At 42.1% G+C, this 15,599-nt stretch overlaps 1 protein-coding gene across 1 annotated transcript in view; it reads left to right on the top strand.

Annotated features, from left to right (window-relative positions):
- EPHA3 (EPH receptor A3) overlaps positions 1–15,599 on the top strand; it is a 152,204-nt gene that overhangs the window by 71,396 nt on the left and 65,209 nt on the right. The window contains exons 2-3 of the mRNA XM_009710208.1: positions 5,632–5,787; positions 6,268–6,603. Coding sequence (XP_009708510.1) covers positions 5,632–5,787; positions 6,268–6,603 — 492 coding nt within the window. The remainder of the gene's footprint in view (positions 1–5,631; positions 5,788–6,267; positions 6,604–15,599) is intronic.

The raw sequence follows: 15,599 nt of genomic DNA, 5'->3' as shown, positions 1-15,599 counted from the left end.
GTGCCGTAGTGAGCGAGGGAGGAAAAAATGAGACATTTTCAGTGTTGTGAATAACATGATACAAAGAGAGGGCGGGATGACTTAGGGTGGAATTTTACCTTTATTTCCTACACTTCATGTATCTGAGCCAGAACTATACCGTATCTATATAGTTTTATTTTTAATACAGCAAGAGTAACATGTATGGCTGGATATAATTTGTGATGGAAGTGTGAAATGAACAGTTTTGAAATCTTCCAAGTTAATCACAATTTTCACCTTTTTGTTGTTTCTCAAAGATATAAACGAGCACAAGAAGGGAAAGAAATTACTTGCCCAAAGACAATAAAATGGTTTTGAAAGTTTTATAAGGTTAATCTGTGCTACTTGTTATGCCATCCGTTTTCATAAGCTGATAGCTGTGTTACATCTCATTTTGCACGTGCGCACCTATGTACGGGTGGGTGAACGTGCAATTCTGTTACTGGTGATAAACATAACGCTGTTGGCATCTCCAGAGCATGACCATAATATGCCTAGTGAGAAAAGAGCCATGTAAATGCTTTTAAAAGGGACTTGAGAACATTCCAGAGATGCAGGGCTCTACATGGGCATGGAGGCAGGCCAGTTGGTAGCGTTCCCTTCCCAGCACAGCCAAAGGTCATCCTGTGCCTTCAGGTCCAGCATAAGGACCTCCACTGGTGCTTATTGGCATCCCATTTCCATAGGTGACGGCGGGAGTAGTTTGGAAAGCCCCTCTGATGTGGACCACACAGATGGGGGATGCTTCCCTGTCCTCTCTGCAGGGGACAGGGACAGGAGGCTTGTCCCAGAGTTGCTGTCATCCATCTTGCAGGTAATGAGGAAATACTAAGGTGTTTGTGAGCTGTACAGGTTTATGATTGAATTCCCTTCTTTTCTAAATGCTGCAGTTTAATGCCATAGTGGCATTTTGCCCCTGGGCTGTTTTATTGAAGAGCAGAGGAAGGAAACACTCGATGGCTTGGTGGCTGCTGCCCGTTGCATGCCTGGTTTCATGGCTGCGTATATCTGCTTCCAGCGCGTTGCCTCGAAGCATCGCACCTCTGCTCAGAGCACAAAAAGCAGAGTTCCTGTAGGACTGGGGAATATGGCTCATTTTGCAAATAAAGAGTTGCTTTGACTTTGGGCAGGGAAATGGGCCCCGTCAGGCCTGGGGTACCAGGGCTGGGAAGTCATCTGCGCAGGCAACCTGGGCTCAGGTTGTTAGTTAGTTGGTATTTACGGCTGGGAGTTGGTGATATTGCTCTGTGTATGGAGGGCTGCAGGGTCGGGATGCTAAAATGCTCCTATTTACTAACAGCTTTATATTTTAATATAAAATTAATTCAAATTGAAATGAATCATTTAACCTTTAATTAGGACCACGTCTTCGTCTCAAAGAGATTAGTCAAACAGAGGCAAAATTCACTTTGCTCTTAAAAAGTCACACTTCTTTAAGCAGTAACTACTGTAGATTGCTACATGCATTTGTTTTTCTTTCACTGAAAGGACTTTCTCTGCTCTCTGTCTCTGAGACAGACTCCTCAGTTATAGCTGAAGGAGATTCATTTTCATACAGTAACAAGGACAACTGCAGTCCTGAAATTGTTACCAGTAGGTGACTTCAATAAAGTCACTATGGCTCCCACTGAAATAAAAGAGATTGAAACCAGACTGCGTATAGTTTTGAAACAATATTGCAGTTTGGAGTTATCACAGAAGTCACTGGGGCCAACAGGTATCGGACATCTGACTTGAGAAGACTTTAAAAAGCAAAACCAGACAGCCTCGCTGTACAGTTTATACCACGTGTGTAGAAACTCTCAAGGTTTCCTTTACTCATTTTGTGTACCGAGAGGTTTTCTTTCCAGCCCATTGCATCTACTTCCTCTCGCATCGTTCCCCCTTGTGAGGGAAGGGAAAATTTCTTAGCTTCTAGAAGAAAATGTTGAGAAGAAGAAACTGCTGTTCACAGCTAATTCCTGTGCTGAAATTACAGATTCTGTGTAGACTTCCTATGCTAGTCCTTTTATTTTCAACCTGACTGAAACCAAAGCCATGGTATTGACCTCAAAAAGCCAAACCTTCTTCCATCCGTTCATGTAATTCAATTTTTCTGACATGAAATAAATGAATGCCTTTTGAAGTAACAGCTTCATTTTTTTTTCTCTTCTATATTAGAATTCAAAAAATGACCAGGAAAAGAATAATAATAGTAAGTTCATTGACAACATTTTCTATTGGCATACCCCTTTCCAAGCTTCAATTTCAAGTATAATTGCACTTTTTCTTCTCCTTTGGGCCGCAGTTGTGAATATTCTTAAATTGGTCTGACAGTCAAAGACAGACAGGGTGAGACAGCCTGAGGGGAAGACACGAGATTGGGATGCCCTTGCTAGGGTGTACCAGGGCGGCAGGGACCCGACCGGCTCATCCCCCTGCCCCGACTGCTCGCTTCGTACCGCGATAGCAGAAGCACAAAATGATGAAATCCCTGTCCCTCTGGAAAAGAAAAAGCCAGATCTCATGTTACCGGTGTACTTTTTGCATGCTCCTCTTTCTTCATCCTTTTTTCTCTGGCCTCACACCACCACCGCTTTTTCTTAAATGAGGTCTACAGATTTTCATCCGAGGGTTGAAAGAGACATTTATTAATGGAGCAGTTTGATTCCTTCCTTTCTCTTCCTCACCTCACAAAATGTGTCCATTTCTTACACAAGCTTGTTTACTTATGTTAAATTCATTGCTGTATTAAAATGTTGGTGGTAGGTGCTTTGAAAGTGTCCCAAATAAACAGTCTTACCGTAGTTCCATTCTCTAAATGAATGCTCATGTGTTATGATGCTATGAATAAATTATGCTTAACAAGCAGTGGAAATTGTGTCTTGTACGAAGACCAACCCTATGACAAAGGTTCAATTTTAGGTTATTAGGTTTTTTCCAATATTTACATTAAGCTAGTATATAAAGTTCTTAAAAAAAATAAGAAATTAAAATGTATGTATTCATAAATACATCTTTGTCTTGTGTATGCCAGCCCATAAATATAAAAATGTCCTTTCAAGCTGAGTAGATATGGTTAAGCGAAACTATTTGAGTTTAATACCTGACAGTAAGTTTCCGTGGGATGTTTTGGTGAAGGTGCTGTATAATTAGCTGGACAGATGTAGCGCGGTGTTTATTCCTTCATGTGTTTGCTTAGTTACTAGTGCTGGTAAGAGCGGGACTGGCATCTGTTCTTCCCTGCCTGGCTCGTTGTCTTAGGGCCAGGAACGGCCGTGCTGTGCCCAGAGACTGTAAAATCATTTGAGGTTCCTCTGTCAGCCGGAGGGAGCCCAAAGAGGCTCGCTGTAGGTAGGGCACAGGTATCGTGGGGCAGTATTTGGGAGGGAATGAGAGATGAGTCTTAAAAGGCTGCAACAGTAACAACAACAAAACCGAAAAAGCCGATTCTGTTTCCTGCTGCGTTTTTTCCTAGTGGAGATGTTAAAGAGGGGCTTAGGTTTCCTTTATGTCCTCCAGTTAAACAAAAATCCCCAAACAGCCTTGCAGCCCTTGAGGAGAGGGAAACACAAGAAGGGACGGGCCGTGCCAGACCAGGCGGGTTGGCCTTAGGCTCGGTGAACTTCCCGGTTGTTTTTAGCAATTTTCACAGATTGCCTGTTGAGCCCCACACCTCAGAGATTCAAACTCGGGATTGTTTCCTCGGGGCTTGCAGGAGAGAACTTGGAGCAGGAGGTGTCTTTCCCAGCTGCTTTGCTAGCGTGGAAGTCGGCAGTAGCAGCTGCAGCCAAGCGCCTTGGTTTGCAGGGGCTGCGAGGTGGCGAAGAGGAGCTGGGATTAGCGCTTCCTTCTGAAAGGTTTCATGCTTCTCACACTGTGCTCAATGCAGCGTGAGGAGGGTTTCCTTTATTAAGATGTTTCAGAGTAGGAGATACGACTCTACAGGGGTTTGTTCTCTCTCTACTTGCCAGGGCATTTCACTCGGGTGTTTGGCACCAGGAACTAATCAAGAAATTGGCCTAACCCAGATGTTCAGTTAGGTTTTGGTTAGGGGTGATAACGTGGAAGCTGAACATCCAGTTTCATGCTGCAGCTTGCCTCTCTTCTCTGTCACTTACAAAGATGCCGGGATTTTTATTCTGACTTTTTTCCCACCTCAGGCTGCCCATCCAAACACTTTTCTGTTTGGGCACTGCATGAATGAACACAAAAGACCACATAGTTTTGTATCTTGGATTTTATATTACATGTATGAATCGGTTCCTCTCCATAAGCGAAACAGAAAAGTGTGTCCCTGTTTAGGCTTACACTAAGACTGGTGAACCCGTTCTTTTGGCTTCAAATGAGCGTTTAATTCAATGAGAGGTCCTCAGCAATTTTATCTAAGCTTAGCTGTCTGGGTTCTAGACACAAAAAGAAGTTGTGTTTTTCTTTGTGTTACTCTTTTTTTTTTATTATTTTTTTCACATTGGGTTTGTAATGAGAATGTATTGGGGTTTTCCTGGTGTGATTGTGCGTTATGCAGTGTTTGCTGTGGAACCGACGTGTAGCAAAAGGGGAGTGCGTTTTAAGATGTGCTCCCTTTTGTGATGTTGTCTGTCTGTGTGTGGTTGTAGGTATGAGTACAGACCTACTGGTGACCAGGGTCAGCCAGAATGGTTTTACTTGGTAAATTCCATCTGGAGAAGGATGCCTGTCTTGAAGGGAAGCAGCAGCTAAATAATAGTCTGCTGATTCTTATCTGGGTTTGATCTCTTTTTTTTTTTATTTTATTTATTTTCAGATGGTGATATCATCTTGGTGGAAAGAAGTCGGCAGTGTTATTTCACTGCATGGGTTTTTCATAAAAAGTTATCCGCTAAACTGTTCATTTCTGTAACTTAGTTCAAAGGCTGTTTCCTTCTGATGGAAATGTGGCCCTGGATCAATCTAAAGTGCAACAGGACTCAAAACAGCAGGAGTATGCCAGCGTTAATGAAACACCATCACCCAGAGTTTTTCAGAAGCAGCTTTTATGGGTTCAAGCACTGTCCCTAGAGGACTGGGTTATTGTAAAAAACATCCTCCTCAGACAAACCATGCGAGTTCCTGACAGTATCAAAAGCAGCTCACGGAGCCTGATGCCTGGTCCTTCAGAAATAGAGCAGGTCTTTCACTGTTCAGGTTATTTTCTTGGTTTTGGCTTGCTTAGACCTGCTGAAATGAAGAGACGTAGTTTACAGTTAGTGCACCCTTGTAAGCAAACTTTGAGAGCAGAGAGAGGAGAAAATTCGCTGCTTATGCAGGATAGGGCTGATGACCTGGTAAATTGACCAGAAGGGAAGGAAAAAAAGTGGAGTTCTCAAAATGCAACATAGAAAATGTTTCTTCTTAGCGATGCAATACACTGTGTTGTTTTCCACACAAAATTAAATGCAAATACAAGTTGATGCATGAAGACCTGTGTTCTACCAAGAGGTTTTCTTTTCATCAGCTTCCTCATTATGAGAAAAGTCTGTGATTTTTAGATGATAAACGTCTGCAAAATGTGATCTACATATGGATAGGTCCCAGAGCAGTAACGAAGTCACATGTTAAAATCGAGGAGATGTCTATGGAATTTAAAACTATACTCCTGTTATTTTGCAGCTTGTCGACCTGGGTTCTACAAAGCCTCTGCCGGTAACGTGAAGTGTGCCAAATGCCCGCCTCACAGCTCTACCTACGAAGATGCGTCTCTGAACTGCAGGTGTGAAAAGAATTACTTTCGCTCTGAGAAAGATCCTCCATCCATGGCTTGCACCAGTGAGTAGCATCATTATGCTCGGGGCTGTCATTCTCGCTCCTCCATCTGTATCTCAGCAGCTTGCTTGCTTCCTCTCATGTCCCATTGCAGTCAACCATGCGCTGCCTCCCATGTCTTCTTACATGTTGGACAGGCTACCAAAAATTGGTGGGCTGGGCTTTTGTCTTTCTATTTTCATTTTCTCCTTCTTGTTCTCTGTCAGACTTGAGAAGGAGAGCTAGGATTTTTAAAATGCTACCAATATTTTCAGCCCTCAGTCCTGAACTGCACCCTCAGGGTACTGTCTGTCTCTAAGAAAACACGGTCATTGATAGTCTAGGTCTGTAGTCCAGTGAAATATTCCAGGAGTCTCTACAGGAAATAGCTAGAAGAATTTGGTTATTTGCGCTTGTGACTTGTGTATTTTTGCACCCTTGTTACTCCCATCTTTGAGCACTACAGAAAATCTCATCCCTCTGATTTCCTGTTTCCTTTTACAGGACCACCATCCGCTCCAAGAAATGTTATCTCTAACATCAACGAGACGTCTGTTATCCTGGACTGGAGCTGGCCTCTTGACACTGGAGGTCGGAAAGATGTCACTTTCAACATCGTTTGCAAGAAATGTGGAGGAAACATGAAGATGTGTGAGCCGTGTAGCGACAACGTGCGATTCTTACCCCGTCAGACTGGACTCACCAACACCACGGTGACAGTAGTGGACCTTTTGGCACATACCAATTACACTTTTGAGATTGATGCAGTCAACGGGGTATCTGACTTGAGTACGCTTTCCAGACAATTTGCTGCTGTCAGCATCACAACTAATCAGGCTGGTGAGTCTCTTTGTTCAAAACTATTGAGATGTATGTACCTTTGTTGCCTTTCTCTATTTTACGGGAGTTACTCTGACCGCTTGTGTGCTAGGGTAACTCACTGACTTGAACACGCTAGTAAAAGTAAAAGCAGAAACAAAGCCAGTGTGTGTTGCTGTCAAAGGACCTGGCAGCGTGACTGTTATGATTAACTCCTGGTTCCCAGTTAATAGTCTCTAATAGCAGCCTCACATGAGTCCTTAGCCAGAATGTGTTTTATTAATAAAACCAGATTTTAATAAAACACTCATTTCAATAATCTCCAACATAAATTACTGTAGTAATCTTAGTGATTAATTTTGATTAAATAGAAGTGAAAAAATGCTTTGATGCTAGACACATAAAAAAATAACATTAAATGAGAGAGGTTTAAAACCCACTTTCCCCCCCCCTTTTTTTCCCCCCGCCCCGTACAAGTTGTCTCACCAACTCTGAATTACTGCCAACATGATGGGGATGTGGAGCTGAATACTGAATTAGATCCTAGTGTCGTAGCTGATAGCGTACAAAGGAACTGCTCTGCTTCTGTGGAGAACTTATTAAAGTCATTGAGGCCCTGCATGAGCACAGCAGTATGCCCTGACTGTCGGATCAGAGCTTTTGTCGCTGCTGCACTATTCTACCATTTGCTTCTTATTTGGCAAAGTTCCATTTATCTGAAAGATATGAGGAATCTCGACTCTTTCTCTGGCGTTTGTTTAGGTACCATTGTTTTAGGAGCAGTGTTTGCCAGTGAAGAGAAAGAGTAGATCCTGACATTTCTGTAGTTCTACTCCATGTGGTTCACCATCAGGAAGCTTTCTACTGAAAGCATGCGTGCGTGCAGTAAGTCTTTTCCCACCTTCTCCCATCCCACACCCCGTACCCAAAATACCTACATTTCTGTCTTCCTCAAAGCACAAACCAAGTTAACGTTGTTCTAAGTAGATGTTCTCCTAGTGAACTACGTTATTGCAATGTTTTTCCCTATAGAGGATATATCTCTTCTGCTCAGATGACAGACCAGCTTTAGTGGGAGGCATGAAAATGTGAGAACAGACTGTTTCCTGACAGCACTCACTACATTTCCAAATGCTCCGGAGGACTGTCTGACTATGCAGTAGGCATTCACGGAGCTGAATACCCAATTGAAACATCTTCTCATGATCTCTTTCTCATCTAGGCATTGACTTCAGCTCTGAAACTTGCATTTTATGTCCATGCCAAACAATTTGCTACTGTTATAGTTACATTTTTTGGATACTTCTGTCAGCGACTTGAGCAGCCTTTGTTTAGTTGCTCTCTTTTCTTCCTTTTTTTTTTTTTTTGTATCAGAGATATTGCCTTTCAGCCTGTTCATCACCGTAGCAGTTAGAAATCACCTGGGGACACTCCATAGAATGAACTGTCTAGGATCAGTGAAAGGTATTTCTCTGCAGAGGCCTCCTGCTTTGCAGCGTGCTTCCCCCGGGCCCCAAGCTGGCTGCCTTTGTGCCGCGATGTGAGGTGGATTTTGATTTTGTGTTGGAGCGCCCAGTTCCTGTGACATGGCAGAGTCGATGCATTTCTGGCAACAGCAGCTTGTGTTTAATGCAACCCACAGGCTGCTTAAGCACTTTGTTTTCTACTTTTACGTGTAGCCCGTTTTTGCTTTAAGTACGTTTAGGTGGTGTGGGTTACTAAAGGCTTAGCTGTGCTTTCTCTTGATCGTGCCGATTGGTTTACTATATTAGAATTCCCCTAGAAGTTCTGCAAGTTGTTAAAATTAGACCTTAAATATCTATATAAGTAATCCTTTAAAGTATAATTACAAAAATGCAATTTCTCTTGCATTCCCTTTCTGGTTAGATCACGAAAGGGACACACGAGAAGCATATTTTCTAGCTAATGTCATACTTAAACACCTGGGCCAGGGAGTGGGGAGAGAAAGTCTGAAGATCTTAGATTACATTATAATTAAGGGTTTTAACTGGGTGGACAGGATGTGTTTCAAAAAAGAATTAAAGCACTGTGGAGCTGGATCTGGAAAAGACCAAAAGACTCTAAAAGCCAGTCGTGACCCTAGGGCTATTATTTGTGCTGTCTGACTTTATGTATGTTCCTTCAAGGTATCCACCAGGTGGATAAAGCTTTGGTGAAATGACTGAGCTTTGCTGGACCCCAGGAAGTAGGAGAGGCGTATGGCTTTGGGAGAGGGTTCTGTGGATGGGGTACCACATGGGGGGATACGGTTCAGTACGGCTGACCGGATGCTGGTGCCAGAGCCCCTGGCAAACCTGCAGGAGGAACGATGTCAGTCAGTAGACTGTGAGCTTTGGAGAGAGGATTGACATATAGAAGGTCCCTACAACCTAGATCTCCTCTGTCTCTTCTGAATTCAGGCTGTTTCACTTCTGCTGACCTTGATTTGAGAGGCCTGGACCTTTGCAATGGGTATGATGAAGCTGCAGTTTTAATTCTGGATTTTCAGTATCCACGTGCTTTTTTCCAAGCACTGTCGGGGCCCATTGCAGCTTCGTGAAAGCTGTTCTGCAGAGTGTTCCTCACCCACCCAAAACACTGGTTTTCAAGTATGTGAGTGTCCAAAAGCCTTAGGCAGAACTGCAGAACATTTTATATTTTCTAAAGAGAAAAATGTGATTTTTGTGGCAGTTCTCTTGGTGATAAAAATCAGACGTTGTACATCTTTACTTCAGATGAACTCAGTTCAAGACAGGCATCGGTTGGCATTATGTTTGCTGGGTCTCTGAGCTCCAAAGGCCTACTGAAAATTGAACAAACATTTCTTTCCATGTTTCTCACTGTACACATGGGCATTTCTGCCTATGAATCCATCACCAGCCTAATAGATCAGAACGTGCATAGTACTAATTTTCTGTAACAGAGCAATTGGGAGATCTGCCAGAATAGGTTACAATAAATTCAGCTGGTACGTTAGGAGTCAGTCGGTTTGCACAGCAGCTCCATTTTTGCATGTAAACAGATCATATACACACACACACTTGTAATTTACATGTACATATAGATATATACACACAAAAAAGGTCACCTTAAATGTTGCTGAAAAATTCACTGACACCTTCACAGTGACTTGAATGAGTTCTAGAGCCTGTAACTAACAATCTGAAAAAGAATTTCCTGGAGAGTTTTCAAATCTGGTCTAGAATTAAAGGAAAGGTGTACTTCATTGTCACTTGTAAGATTTGAAGCATCCAGACTCTGATTCTGCTGGTGCTGTGAATGCAAGGAAGATAATACATTTTATAGTACAAAACTGTTGTGAGGCCAAGATTCAGTCCCCTGAATTGAGGGAAATCCAGATTTGTTTCAGAAAATAGATTGGGTTGGGTTTTTTTCCAATGGTCTAGCCTGAGTTTTGCTGCGCTTTTATTGCACTTTGTTTTCCTTCCCTTCCAGCGAAGGTTAATGAGCAGATATCTCTGGAGGGAAGAAAAAAAAAACCAAACACCAAAAACAGTCTCTTGCAAAATATGGCTAGAAAGGTATGACAATGCAATATTTCTAATTCCTGTAAGTTATTATATGTTTGGTGTGGAAGTAAAAGAGAAAGGGCACATTTCTAATTTAGTTTGTTGATCATCTTCTTTGATTGCACTGCAGTGCATGCCTTCAGTTGCTGCCTGATACAGCTTCTTCCGAATTATTTTGAAGCGTTCTGCTGCTGCCCGAAGAAAGCTCTCACCTCACGTCAATGTGTTGCACCACACAGATGTTACCTCCTAATACAGCAATCAACCCCATCGAGAAAGGGTCACTGGCTGCTCTGGGAGAGGGTATGAAATTTGTACCCCTGGAGATGGTGTGCAAATTGTGAATGTGCCACACGGAGAGACTGACAGCTGTGCCACCCTGCCTGCGTTGTTGCTAGTGTGATCAGGTGTCTGGGCATGGATATTCTCGGTTCGCTGGGTTTTCAGAACACAGTTTATGGTTGTTGGGTTTTTTTTTTACTGCATTTATCTGTAAAGACCAGAAAGTTGTCCGTTCCTTGGAGGTTTGTAAGTAACCCAAAAGGAAAAAACATCCAGTCCAGGTCAGGGCGAATCTGCATTTACTGCCTTTGGGCTGGAGCAAGAAGAAAACTCAGACTGGAGCCCAAGGAGATTTTAAATGGAAATAGGGTGTGGAATTCACTGAAGAAAGATTTGGGAGGGATGATACAATTGCGCTACTGGCTAATCAGTTTACAAAAATGAGGGAGGAGATTTTCCAATGCAAAACACAACCATTAGGTCAGGGATATATATTAGGTAAATAAGTTTTGCAGATGCCACATGAGAAAAAAACAATTTTTCTGCCCTATCACTGCTTTTGTGATATCACACACGGTCATACAGGTTGTAGGTATGACTCAGGAATGCTGAACAAAAGGATTAATATTTTAACCAAGGACCTAGTTGACTTAACAGCACTTTAAACAGACATATTCTCTGATCTTTGCAGTCTTGAGGAGACATGGAGAACTTCCAGAACTTTCAGAAATCTGTACCATTAGCAGCTATTGATCTATCCGGTAGGTCTTCGGAAGCCTTGGCCATCCCACTGGTATCCCAGCACGCACAGTGCCATCCCCATCCTTTCCTCCCAGCAGATCCGATGAGAAGGTTCACTATACAAGAAGTGGTTCTGTTTGTTTGATCTAAAAATCTGTTTGCTTAGTTTTGTTTAGCTTTGTATTCATTAGTTCTAGCAACTATAAACTCATGCAAACAATGTCTAATAAATAATAAATACAGTTCTTGCTGTATTTATTGTGTAAAAAAAAAAAAGAAAAAAAAAAAAAAACCCAAAAAAACAAATACTGGAAACATCCTCAGGTTGTTGAAAGTTGGGGAAGTCCCAAAGTGAGCAATAACAAATAAAACTTGCTATATTCCTGAAGGAGGCTGCACTTCCTACCTAACAAAAAGCTGTGGTATCTGTGTAAGTACAATACATATGTCTGTTGGATATAAGCATATACCTAATGATACAAATTTATTTAACTCCTTAAGAGCTAAGTCAGAAACAACTAGCATTCATTGGCCATTACCTTTAAAGGCTCTAGTTTTACCTGGAGAAGGTGCTAGAATTGGTTTGTAAGGAATCCTTATTCTAGGTCTGTGTCCCAGAGTTGACTAAGATGATGTGTAAAATTGATACAGAACATTTTGTCAACAGTCAGGTTTTTGGCACTGTGAAGAAGCTTAGGGTCTTTGTATTTTCCTAACTTTCCAGCATGTAGTTCTGGTGGGCTTCCTCCAGCGTGCTATTTTCAATGTCAATCTTTAGCATTCCTGTAGTTGCGCTGAGTGGTGTGTGTCCAGCTTAGCCCCAGCCCAGTACAACAGAGATATGGATACGCTAAGGCAGGAGCAGTGACGGGTCACTAAGGTGATTAAAGGAGAGGAACGTCCGTCAGATGAGGAAAGGCTGAGGGTGGATCCTCCAGCCTGAAGGAGAGGAGGCCAAGGTGGGTCTTGTCAATGTCTATAAAGGCCTGATGGGAGGGTGTGAAGAAGGCAGTGAGGCTCTCCTTGGCGGTGCTTAGTGACAGGATGAGAGGCAATGGTCACAAACTGCAATACAAGAAATTCTGCTTAAACGTAGGAAAAAACTTTTTTACTCTAAGTGTGATTGAGCGCTGGAACAGGTGACCCAAAGAGATTGTGACATCTCTATCTGTGGAGGTATACAAACCCTGACTAACCAAGATCCTGAGCAACCTGCTCTAGCCGACCCTGTGAAAAGCAGGGGGTTGGACTCGGTGGTCTGCAGAGGCCCCTTTCCACCCCAGTCTGTGTGTGATGATCGTGTGCAAAGAGAACAGCGGCAACTGGAAGGAGACCAGGTAAGGGACTGATCAGTAATTCTGTCCTCTTTTAACTCTGACCTTTTCATCTGTGTAGCAAGGCCTTCTCAATGAAATTCGGGAGAGTAAACTCCCCATACGCTTACTCAGGTTGGAGAGAGAGTAAACCTATGGGTCTAGAGGGGCTGTAAGCCTCAGTATCCCTGCTTCAGACAAATTCAGGAGAGTATTGTTGAATTTTTTTACTTATTTATTTATTTACCAATGATAACCTCAAAATTCTTACCATTTCTCACAGCATATAAAGTTTATGCATACATGAATATGGAAAGCTGCAGGAGGATTGGCCTGTTTTACAGAATACCTCCTCAAGACTAGATGGCTTTAAAGGGAGAGGTTTGTTTTAGTTAAATTGCCTGTGGCTTTCCACCTCCTTCCTAAGCTTTTTCATCAGAGAGCCTGCAGGATCCATTCTTACTCGTCTGTGTATTGTACGACATTATTGTATGCGGTGGTACCGTAGCTATGGTACTCCCCCTTGGAGTCAGCAGTGAGTAAACAGAGACCTACTTTCCACTAACTAGCTTTCCCCATGTGGATGTTATGATGCCTGATTAGGAGGGGAAGCGCTTATAAATTGCATGTGAGCATTTCAGTTAAACTGCTGCAAACCTCTGCATAGTAACACTTGTGTTACTCTAAGAATTAGGGTTTTTTCCTACTTTTTCATCTTAAATTAATTGGGAGATTCTAAAGGAAGAATACCCATTTTGGGATTTGAACTGATCTGAACAGATAATTTTATAAAGAAGTTTACGTTACACTAGTACAGTTTTTACTATGGAGATAGATAATTTATGTTTGAAGGTGTCTTTGGGCTTCCTAGCTGTAAGAACTGTGTAAGCTCTAGAATATTAACTGCTGTCCCAGGAGAGCTTGTCTACAGTTTTATCTTTAATTTCTGTGCACCATATTCAAACGGGTCTGGGTCACCATGTAGGGTGTCAAATCCAGTTGTCCAGGTTAGACCGAAGGGACCACAGAGGCAGAGCAAAGAGAAAGAACAAAATCAAGCCCCTGTACAGGGTAGGTGGGAAGAAGGGGAACAAGTCTGTGACCCTCTTTTTACAACAGCATTTTCCTGGATAGAGCAGCTACTCCATGTCAGGCTGCATATTCTGTCTCCAAACCCCAACTTTGCACATGCATCTTCCCGAGCTTTTGCCCCTTCTGTTATTTCCAATATGATTCAGTGTCCAGGGTTCCAGCAAAATAATTATGAGCCGCAAAGTTCAGTGAAAATAATTTAATTTTCTGTATTTTCCAAATATACCTGTGCTGATGCCCAAATCTTTTTTTTTTAATAATAATACCTCGTGTCTTTACTGCATACCTGCTTGATAATAAAATAGACTGTTTTCTTTTAATCACAAAAAGCACAGTGTAGCAGCTTTAAATGTAGTTTTATGTTTGATTAGTTCTTAAGGACTTAAGGCCTTGTAAACCAAGGTCTCAGCAGTGCAGCTGCGAATGATGGTAGCAACTGAGTTCAGCTACAATAAGCTCGTGTCAGTACTAAATCGATTCTAAAGAGTTTTGTGCTGTCACATATCCTGGCAGCGGGAGGGGAATAAGGGGATGTGTTGTAACAAGAAAGTCCCTTCAGTTCAATCCAGCTCTTCCACAGAATCCGTACAGGATGCAGATAGCTGCAAAAAAAAAAAAAAAAAAAAAAAAATTGGAGAATGAGTAGGAATCTCTGCTTACCTGCTGTAGAAAGAAATGTAAAGGAAACACAGGAGGCTTTTTGTGGGCTACATTCTACCTAGATATGTCAGTCTTTTCCTAGTAACTATAGAAAGTGATTGTGCTCCTCAATTAAGTGCCTAAATGTGCCTAAACCTGAATTTTGGTCCTCCTGCACTTCAGCTGTACACTTGCAAAATGTTGATTCCTTTCTCTGTATGGCTCTTTCCATACAGGAAGCTTAAAGAGAATAACCTCCCCAGATCCAAACCGAGGCATCTACGCACAGCTATAGTATAAAGAATTAGAAAAGACCAGATATACCCTATATCATCTCAGGCTTCCCTAGAAGAGCAGTAGTCTGATTATTAGGAGGCTCCTCCTTTTGTATTTCTAAAACCCACAAAGCAGAACAATTCATGTAGCCTCTGTAATCGTCTTGCTTAACCGTTCAACCCATGCATGAAAAGGCGTAGGCAAACAGACGACTGCAATAGTAGCTGCGCGCCTCCATTTCCGAGTGGCGGAATCAGGTCTGGACATTGACTCAGTAATCTGTTTTCTCTCTCATTTTTTTTCTGGATTAATAAATAACAATGTGGTAAAAACACAATCAACCAGGTATTTTCTTCAGGTGTAAACACACAGCCCTGTCTGTTACAGACATTGAATCAAATTTATTTCGACTCCTCTTTCTGTCTCTTTCTTAAATGTATTAGCTGTCAAATCTAGCAGTTTGAAACAGAGAAGGGGTAAGTTTGTTTAAGGAGAAGGTAACCGATAAGGCACTATGGAGTTTTTGCAAGGGGCTAGGATGAAAGTTGTTCAAAAAACCTTGAGAACAAACCTGACCACTATGTACAGAAATTAGAATTGTTGGGAGGAGAGTCTCAAAGGGTAGAAATCTGGAAGGTTTGTAATATCTTGATCTGCACGTGTCAGTTGCAGATTGAACATTTCAAGCCATGCTTTAGTTTCAGCTTGGGGGGTGGGGGGAGAACACTTAAGCAGAAAAAGAATCGGTAATTTTTTCAGTGCTGTTGTAAGCAAAGAATTGCTTAGCTCCCAGGAAAAGTTGTTAAAACCGCCTCAGAACTAGAATTTTGTTTGCCTGAAATCCGTGGCTTCAAGGCAATAAATTCAGCACCATGTTGAGCACCAAGCTTTATTTCAAAATATGTCTTTGATTACTTGCAGGAACTGTGATGCTATTTATATGTTCAGCCTTTATTCTGTTAAGCCAGGCTGCACTGTCTTAAGCAACTCGCAAATGATGTGTGATGCTCCCTGTTTAAATAAATTCCATATTTAGAAAGGGTTGTGTGCACTTTACAATCTGTATCCCAAGACAGGTCCCTTAAGTAGATCGGTCTTCTAAGAGAGACAATTTGAGAAAGCCACAGATGTTTGGTGCATGATA

Source organism: Cariama cristata, unplaced genomic scaffold (assembly GCF_000690535.1).
Source record: "Cariama cristata isolate BGI_N322 unplaced genomic scaffold, ASM69053v1 scaffold3051, whole genome shotgun sequence".
NCBI classification, from domain to species: Eukaryota; Metazoa; Chordata; class Aves; order Cariamiformes; family Cariamidae; genus Cariama; species Cariama cristata.
This window is presented reverse-complemented; position numbering and strand designations above follow the sequence as displayed.